Source organism: Oryzias latipes, chromosome 14, assembly GCF_053564925.1.
Source record: "Oryzias latipes strain Hd-rR chromosome 14, Olatipes_Hd-rR_3.1".
NCBI classification, from domain to species: Eukaryota; Metazoa; Chordata; class Actinopteri; order Beloniformes; family Adrianichthyidae; genus Oryzias; species Oryzias latipes.
The window spans coordinates 19149130-19158933 of NC_136250.1; the positions used below are offsets into that span (position 1 = coordinate 19149130).

The window sequence follows — 9804 nt, forward strand, 5'->3', positions numbered from 1 at the left end:
TAAATTCCAAAATGGGTTCAGAATTTGTACTTGAATATAGCTGAGGCCACATTTTGACTTTATTACCCAATAATTTGTTTTTATTTTCATCATTCTTTTGTTTTTGTTATGCTCAAAAATCTAAAACCAACAATATTCATGTTTTTTTCTACTACACAAGGAGCCATGAAATGCCTAGACAGGTGAAAACCATCGTGTTGCACATTGAGGGATATAGTACATTATGAATATTTTATCCTACCTGTATACACAATGGTTGGTTACATATGAATAGCAAAGAAAAGTGAGGGATTCTCAGTCTGGAATGCTTGGAGGCAATTAATCTTATTTCTAAAAAGCCTGTGCATTTCCTTTTTTTTCTTTTCAATGAAGCCACATTTGTAAGGAACATGCGTTTGGAGGATGAGCAGCAGAGCGGAGAGTGTGGGTTGTTCCAAAAAACTGCCAAATTCCTTTCCACCGGCGCTCAACACATTTTTCTATCATAAACTGGTTTGAAGGATTAAAGTCTAAAGAAATATAAAACATCGCTAATTTAGGAAATTGTCCGTTTAACCAACATAAGCTTTAGCAGTGATTTACAGGAATTCTCTTTAAATCCAATGCTGTGTCTAATTACTCTCCCGACTCCCTAACTACTAAAACACTGTACAGAGCGGAAAAGCGCACTGGATTTTAAAAGCAAGTCACTACTTTTGTTTTTTTTTGAACGTCAAACATGACAAAACCGATTTCCCGAAGTTAAAACACAAAAAACCTTTTGAACATTTTACTATGGTTATTTATGTATCTACTGTGTTCTGATGATGAACATTTGGATGGTTGATTCAATATAAATGAGAATCGTTCAAACGCAATGCATTGTGGTCAACATTTGTCAATCTAGTGAGCATTGATGCTCATTGGTTTTGCGCACTGAGACTTCTGGGAAATTTCTAGGCCACTCAATGTTGGAATTGTAGATTCAGACACCTTGAAAACATGGCGAAGGCACCATATAGTGATCATGTGATAAGTTGTTGACAAAGTTGTACGTAATGAATCATTTTCACACCACTTTCAATAATTGATTAATTTACGCATAGGTGACTATTCCTCTATGTTTTTATTAAAAGACATAATTCAATGCAGTTTTTTTATTAATAAAACACAACACAAACAGGAAACCACAAAAACTCCAACTTCAAGGTTTTTTCATTCCGGTTGTTGGAATCCAATACAGTCAAGATTATTCCAATAAAACTAGATTACGATACATCTGAAGTCTATTCAGATTGCAGACTATCAATACCATTAACTGTACAAGAGAACTAGTGACCTGCTGCCAGTTGCAACCAAATGAAGTCAATTTAGTTGCCTTTTTTTCAGGATACGCAGTCGCCATGCTGGAACCAGAAGTCGTCGGTAAGCGCCGATTGATCAGAGTTGGTCTAAATCAATGTTTCTATGGAAACCACACTCTCCAATCAGGGGTGAGCATGAAAGAAGACCACACCACTTCCACTGACTGCGGGCTTGGGTGAATCTGTCAATCAGAGGCTTCGATCATTTAAAGTGACAGCACATATTTTTACTTAGGCTTCTGATTGGTCAGTTTATGACTTGAACTTGCGGTACAGCAAAAATACGAAAACAGGAATCAGATTAGCAAGAAAATGTCAAAAGGTAGCAGATCAAGAATGGTTTTCTGACTCTGTCAATGAGCTTTTGGCTCTTTGGGACCAGCAAGAACTTACTCTTTAGAACCCAAGGGGGGAGGGGTCACCCTGTTCTCATATAAAGTCAGTGATCATCACCTGAAAACTTGAAACCATATGTGAAGTTATTTATGTGACAGGTTGCCATCCTAATACAAATCCTGAGTCATCTGCACCTGCCCGGCATCTCTGCCAGTGGAGCTTGATTGCGTGTTAAATATTTGATTGCAGGATACAGTGCACCTGAGATGGAGCAATCACATTTGCTGATCACCTACCCCCCCCCCCCCCCCCCCCCTCTACATTATTAGCATTTTACCCATCTGCGTATGAAACGCGGCAACTAAGTCCATAAAATTTACTATCTGTTCTTCCCAGTCTTGTAAATGTGACATTTCCTTTCAGTGGGATTCATAAACTGCTGAGGGACGATTGATAAAGCCTCCTCAGCCAACACCGCCAGAGGCACGCAGCAGAGATATTCATGTTTTGAAAACATCCACAAATGCTGTTCGGTGACACGAACTTCTCTGATCAGATGGTAGACATCAAAAACAGCAAATGCAAATCCAGCCTTCAGTGAACCACAATGCCTCTGTGCTAGCTTTCAGTGCACACTTGCATAAATGTCCTGAAAAAGCCATCATTTATTGACAATTTATGAAAATGTTGCCATTTATCCGAACTTCATTGTCACGGGCAATGACAGGCAATTAAATCCTACGCTGTTCCCTTCTTTTAGGTTGTTTTTTTCCCCTATAAAACAAATTATTTCAAAAGGAAAAATAACAGTCTCAATTATAATTCAGTAGAAAAAAAACAAAACAAAAAAAACAAGCACCATGCAATGTTTGAAAGCATGATCAGTGCAGCTGAGGTCTATTAAGGGGACTAATGAGAGAGGTGAACAAAGGTGAGCAGAGCGGCGGGGAGGTTCAGGGGTGCGCTTGAGTGGTCTTTGTTTTGCTTAGGAAGCTTCCTAACAGGATGAAATGACCTGGAAGGAAGTGGCAGCCATGATAACGTCTGGTGGATTTCTGCACGTTTTAACCCCCGCCCCTTTCCTTGTGTCCTTTGCTATCAGACATAAAAAAAAAGGGGGGTAACAAAAAGGAAGCTTAAGTCTACGTTGTGGATGTAATTTTTGTTATGTCATAGTTTTGCTGTGCTCTGTTCGGTCAGGTATGTGATGCGGCTGGGTCTAAAATTGACAGTATTGAGTGGTGGATGAGGGTTGATTTTAATATCAATATATTTTGGAGCAAAGATTTCAAAGGTGGAAAAATCTGTTTTTAATAAAGCAGTGATGCAGTCGGTACTGATAGTCAGGTCATAAGCTATTTCCAAAACCACATAGTGCTCACCCATCCAGTGCCCAGGATTGTAAAAGCAATTTCACAAAGTGAAAATTGAATCAATAGCACTTTATGGCTATCTTTGAATCCATTGTGTTCTGATGATGAAAACGTTGATGGTTTATTTAAAAAAAAGAAAGAAAAAGATTTAAATACAATGACTTGTGGTCTCTGTTCCCAATCTAGTGAGCATTAATGCACACTGTTTTTTACAGTGTGCTTTCCGAACCTACATTTGGGAATTGTGGGTTCGGAAAGCACTACAAAATGGCGAACGCACTACTGTATATAGCGCACTATGTAGTTAATAGTGAAGGAATTCAGACATAGCCTTTGTGTCATTTGCTGTATTACAAACACTTGGTAGTCTCATTGATTGATTTTGTTTGCATTATTGTCACTATATCAAAGTTTATGTGGAGGGTGGAGTTGATAAAGTTAAAGCCACTTTGAGAAATGATCACAGACTGTGTTTCTGTGGAATAATACAATTGCAATACTTTCTAAAATATATAACATAAACTCTGATTTACAATCAAATACATTTGATTCAAAGAAAGGGTAAAAAAACAAAAAAAAAACTATTAAATCATAATTTTTTCTTATGTCGAAGCGATTTGAGTAATTTCGAAAATAGCCCATTTATTGACAGTGCACCTGGTGCGCCTTCTAGTGCAAAAAAACCTGTACTCAATATATAAATATATATGTTTATAAATGTCATAATCTTTCCATCAGATCATTAAATAATCTTTCATTTTCTTTTTTAAAAATAAAACATATTTTAAGTGTTAAAGCAGGACTCTCTAGTTTGCTAATTGATACGTCTGTATCAACGTCAGATACAACACTTTTCACTGCTCCTTTGGTATGGTGGAAGCATTCTGCAGGGTGATTACTAGCAAGAAGACAGCTAAGAAGGTACTCTGATAATTGTTTATAACATATAGATTAGGCCTGCACAATTAATCGCAAATTTATAGGTGTCGCGATTTCGAGCTGTGCAATATCCATATTGCAAAAGTGTTGACTTTAAGGTTCCAGTGTAAACAAAAGCGCAATTGTTTGAGGTATTGCAAGGAGTAAGTTTTGTAAATCAATGAAACAGGTTTCAGAATTATATAAAAATATTGTAATAAAACGTGATCAGTGAACAATCAGAGATATTAAAAATAAGACGAAGTGACTGGAAATTCAAAGAACAAAATGTCTCAAAAGTACTGGGCAGGAGCTCTACAAATGAGTACAAAATTAGCAAGAATCTCAGGGTGTATTCAGACGGGACACATTTGGTTTGTTAAAAGTGAACCACAGTTAGTTTCCCCTGATAATCCAGAACTTATTTCAAGTATTTAGTAATTGAAGATAGCAAATATACATTTTATAGATAATAAAAATATATGACTACTGTGACCAATGGGGATTTGGTTCGGGGGGCGTGATACAATATATAAGGAGAGCAGGTGTGTGTGTGGGATGTAACACTTGGCCGTTTCCGGTTTTGCGGTGTGTCGTGGAGTTGCTGTCTCTGGTATGTGTTTGTTCTCACATTCATATGTTTAGTGTGTTTAATGTTTCACCTGTTTCTTCCTTTGTGTATGTCACATTATTGTATGTCATCATCTTTTGGTTGCAGTGCCGCTGCTTTGGTTTGACAATATAAAAATAAAAGGGCTTGAACCTTTCTATTGTCTTCGCTCTTGTTTCTGCCGTCGTGGCACGCACCTGCGGAGGAACCGGCTACATTTGGCGCTGTGAGCAGGATCGTTGCGTTACGGAGTGGAGGCGGCCGGAGTCTGACACGTAAACCAAAGCAGCGGCTGGATCAGGTGTTCGGTGGCTGACGTCATCACGGGATTCCGGGGATTCCCTTTGCCGCTGTCGTCATGGAGGAGCTGCGAGCGGAGCTGCAGGCCTTGAAAGACCGGATAGCTGTGGACAAAGCGACCATGGACGCCTTGCGGAACATGAATGACGCGTTGACTGAGAAGCTGCGGGAGCAGGAAGCTTCACCCGCTGGGTCTGGTTCGGCGGCGGCGTCCCAATTGGACGGAGCAGCAGGTGGTTCGTCATCAACTGGGCCGAAGGACTGTGTCATTTACCTCCCTAAGGAGAAGAAATGCCGCACTTTTTCCGGGGGTTCGTGTGCGGACTTTTATGAATGGCTGGATGAGATTAACTCGGTGTTAAGTTTCCGTCATTTTCAGCAGAGCGAGAAGGCAATGTATATATATGACCATCTTGGGGGCGAGGCCAAGCAGGAAATAAAATACCGGTCTTCTGCAGAAAGGGCCGACCCGGATTGTGTGCTGGCGATACTAAAAGAAATTTATGGACAGCCTTCTTCGTTGACTCGCCTGCAGAAACTTTTCTTTGATAGAAAACAACGTGACGGGGAAACGATCCGTGAGTACTCACACGCGCTCATGGCAATCATTGATGAAATCAACCGCTGTGAAGTAAATTACACTTGGTGTAGTGATTTTGCCTTGCGGGATCAGTTTGCTGAGAATGTGCGGGATTCGGTTCTGAGACGGGAGTTAAAGCGCATCATCCGCCAGGATTCTGCCATCTCGTTTTTCAACCTACGAAAGGAAGCTTTGCAGTGGGAGGATGGGGACGCGACTGCGTCTTACAGCCGACGTAGAGCTGATGTGTGTCAGGTTGAGGGGGAAAAGGAGGTCCAGAATGTAAACGTGGTTACAGCTAAGCCGGTTGTGGATCCAAATGCAGAAATGATCAGCCTTATGAAGCAGCAACAGCAACAAATTACTGACTTGGCTAAGAAGGTGTCAGATTTGTCAGTAGAGATCGGACAGACAGCTGGTCGGGGGGTCCAACCACGGTTCGACTCGGAAGGTAAACCCATCTGCTTTAGGTGTCAGAGGGCGGGGCATATTGCTCGTCAGTGTAGATGGGCAGCACCGGGAAATAAGACCGTTTTTGCATCACGTAACGCTTCTGGTCGTGGAAACTCGGGCATTGTTGGCGAGCAACAGGGAAACTCTCTGCCCCTGTGGTGATGAGCCCAACTACAGGAGGGGATGTGATGGGCTCTGAAGCAAAGAAATCTGACACACTCGAGGTTGAATGTTTAATTGGAGTTTGTCCCACTGTCGATGTTTTCATTGGTGATGTACAGGTGAAATGTCTTTTGGACACGGGTTCAAATGTGTCAACAGTCACTGAGTCATTTTTCAATAAACATTTCCGTCCGTCTTTGAAAAATTGTGAATGGCTTTCACTCTCTGCCGCAAATGGTTTAAGTATACCTTATTTGGGCTATTTTGAAAGAGATGTTCATGCATTTGGTGTCACCATAAAAGGTAGAGGGATCCTTGTGGTCAAAGATCCAGAGACAAACCTTATGAGGCAACGTAAAAACACTGTCCCCTGCATTTTGGGGATGAACGTGATTAAGTGTTTTTATGAGAGTGAAGGCCATGGTTATGAAACGCGCAGTCATTCAGTCCCTGATGCATGGCAAAATGCCTTCAGAGTTTGCCAGTCTCACCAGGTTGGTTCAACATCTTCTCCTCTTCTTTTGAGCAACATCTAGAGCGTCTGGATCTGGTGTTTTCCCGTCTAAAACAGTACAATCTTAAAGTCAGACTACAAAAGTGTTCCTTTTTGAAATCTGAAGTGGCATACCTTGGACATTTGGTTTCAGCTGCCGGGGTAGCTACAGATCCTGACAAAATTAAAGCTGTTGTAGAATGGAAGAGGCCAAGCTGCTTAAAAGACTTAAAGTCCTTTTTAGGCTTTGCAAGTTTTTACAGGAGGTTCGTAAAGAATTTTGCCAAGATGGCAGCACCTCTCCATGCCTTGGCCTCATTGCTATCTACAAGCAAGGGTGGTCGGCCCACCAATGGGTTTCAGCAATTATGGGATTCCGTGTGTGAGGAGGCTTTTCAATGTTTGAAAAAGAAACTCACCTCGGCACCCGTTCTTGCATATGCTGATTTCTGCAAACCTTTTGTTCTGGAAATAGATGCGAGTCACCAAGGACTAGGGGCTGTTTTATCACAAGATGTGGACGGACGACTCCGACCCGTGGCTTTTGCCAGTAGGGGTCTTAGATCTTCGGAACGGAATATGGAGAACTACAGTGCCATGAAACTAGAGTTGTTGGGCTTGAAATGGGCAGTTACTGAAAAATTCCGTGATTATTTGATTGGTAGCAAGTTCACAATCATGACTGATAACAACCCTCTTTGTCATTTAAACAGTGCAAAACTCGGTGCCGTGGAGCAACGTTGGGTTTCTGAGCTGGCCCGGTTTGATTTTCAGATCTCCTACCGGCCTGGCAGGCAGAACAAAGGTGCCGATGCTCTTTCTCGGCAGTATGTGGGGCAACAGGAGGTACATACAGGTTCAGTCGGTGTGCCTAACACTAGCTCCACTACCAGTTTTCCCACTTTGGACGTTAAGGCCCTGGTTAGGTTGCAGTCTGGTGATGGTTTGATCTCTACCTTTAGGAGGTTTTGGGATCGGGGTGTGGGGCCAAGCCGGACAGAGAGGCGTCAATTATGTCCCAGGGCAGTAGAGCTGTTAAGACAATGGAAGCGGATTGTTGAGGTGGATGGGGTGCTGTATCGGCAGTTTTGGGGACAGCGTGAAGGGCAGATCAGGCAGATCATACTGCCAGCCATTTTGAAGGATGAGATACTCAATCAGATACACACCGTAGCTGGGCATCAGGGAGTAGAGCGAACCTTTAAGCTGGTCCGTTGTCGGGCTTACTGGCCTGGGATGTACAGAGACGTGGAGGCTTTTTGCAAGACTTGTGAGCGGTGCATTGTTTCTAAGAACCCTCACCCACAGGTAGTTGCACCTCAAGGACATTTGCTGGCTTACCGGCCATTGGAGGTTGTGGCTATGGATTTCACAGTGTTGGAGCCCTCATCAGACCGGCGTGAGAATGTCCTTATCATGACTGATGTCTTCTCCAAGTTTACTGTCGCAGTACCAACCCGTGATCAGCGTGCAGTAACTGTTGTTAAGGCCCTAGTAAAGCACTGGATCCAGCCCTATGGTGTCCCCTCTAGGATACACTCTGACCAGGGTAGGTGTTTTGAAGCAGATGTGGTGCAGGGTTTATGTAAAGTATACGGGATCAGGAAAAGCCGAACGACCCCCTATCATGCTCAGGGAAACGGGCAGTGTGAGCGCTTTAACAGGACTCTACATGACCTGTTGAGAACACTGCATCCACATCAGAAGAGACGATGGGTTGAATACCTTCCTGAGCTGCTGTATGTGTATAACACCACCGAACACCATAGCACAGGTTACTCACCATATTTCCTGATGTTTGGGAGGGCCCCCATTAGGCCTTTCGATATTTGGCTGGGTCAGGATAGGGAAGACTTTGAGGGTGACGAGCATGCTTGGGTGGTGGAACATCAGGAGCGACTGCGTTGGGCTTATCAGCAGGCGGGCCAGAATCTGGACCAAGCGGCAGAAGCTCGTCGTGCTTATGCAGGCCATGTAGGGGGTGATGCATCCCTGCTGCCGGGCCAGCTGGTGTACGTGAGAAACAGGCGGTTTCCCGGGAGGCATAAAATTCAGGATGTGTGGTTTCCTGTCCCCCATAAAGTGTTGGAGCGTCTGGGTGGGGATTCGCCTGTGTACTCGGTTGCGCCTGTCGACTCCTCTGGGCCAATCCGCAATGTTCACCGTAATGAACTAAGACTGTGTGGTCCCACTGTACAGAGTGGGGCTGTGATAGTGCCCCCTGTGGCAGAGGTGGATGGTGAGTTAGATGCCAATGGGGAGGCTGATGACTCCGTGATTGGTGTCCTTGTGCCTATCACTGGGTCCAGTCTTGAGGTTCGTGGGCCTAGTTCTTGTAGGGGTGGGGCTGAGGCTTCAGCTACTTCTCTTGACACTTCCACACCGTGTGTGCCCGTTCCCACAGTGCTTCCCTCAGCATGTGGGGTTGAAGGGGGAGCAGATGACACACAGTTGGCACCCATAGTGTCTGGGCCTGTTGGGCCTCGCCGGACGACTCGTTCCACTGCAGGGTTACACTCTAACCCTTTTCGTTTGCCCAGGTCGGTGTTACCATCTGATGGCAGATCAGTGGGGCACTGATCTTTTCTTGGGGGGGCATAAGTGTGACCAATGGGGATTTGGTTCGGGGGGCGTGATACAATATATAAGGAGAGCAGGTGTGTGTGTGGGATGTAACACTTGGCCGTTTCCGGTTTTGCGGTGTGTCGTGGAGTTGCTGTCTCTGGTATGTGTTTGTTCTCACATTCATATGTTTAGTGTGTTTAATGTTTCACCTGTTTCTTCCTTTGTGTATGTCACATTATTGTATGTCATCATCTTTTGGTTGCAGTGCCGCTGCTTTGGTTTGACAATATAAAAATAAAAGGGCTTGAACCTTTCTATTGTCTTCGCTCTTGTTTCTGCCGTCGTGGCACGCACCTGCGGAGGAACCGGCTACAACTACAGTATATATATACACAGATAGATAGATAGATAGATAGATAGATAGATAGATAGATAGATAGATAGATAGATAGATAGATAGATAGATAGATAGATAGATAGATAGATAGATAGATAGATAGATAGATAGATAGATAGATAGATAGATAGATAGATAGATAGATAGATAGATAGATAGATGTGTGTTTGCTCAATATTTTAAATGAACTGTTTTCTGATTAAATTTTTAATATTTTAAAAAAAGTAGAAGTAATTGGTCTGTGAATTTTTTTTCCTCTTTTTTCAGGCTTGAA

General features: G+C 43.1%; 1 protein-coding gene and 1 long non-coding RNA gene across 2 annotated transcripts; both read left to right on the forward strand.

Annotated features, from left to right (window-relative positions):
* Nucleotides 1-4459: 4459 nt before the first annotated feature.
* Nucleotides 4460-6259, forward strand: LOC111948684 (uncharacterized). The gene is made up of 2 exons (XM_023962787.2): nucleotides 4460-4583; nucleotides 4689-6259. Exon 2 carries the CDS (start codon nucleotides 4939-4941, stop codon nucleotides 6073-6075), a length of 1137 nt encoding a protein of 378 aa, XP_023818555.2. The 5' UTR covers nucleotides 4460-4583; nucleotides 4689-4938; the 3' UTR covers nucleotides 6076-6259.
* Nucleotides 6260-9107: 2848 nt separating this feature from the next.
* LOC144983632 (uncharacterized) lies at nucleotides 9108-9448 on the forward strand. The gene is made up of 2 exons (XR_013647366.1): nucleotides 9108-9293; nucleotides 9399-9448. It is a non-coding gene; the product is annotated as an uncharacterized LOC144983632 (long non-coding RNA).
* Nucleotides 9449-9804: the final 356 nt, after the last annotated feature.

Bases quoted from the DNA above. Each gene is read 5' to 3' on its own strand.
- LOC111948684 (XM_023962787.2), top strand. From the start codon at position 4,939: ATGGAGGAGCTGCGAGCGGAGCTGCAGGCCTTGAAAGACCGGATAGCT.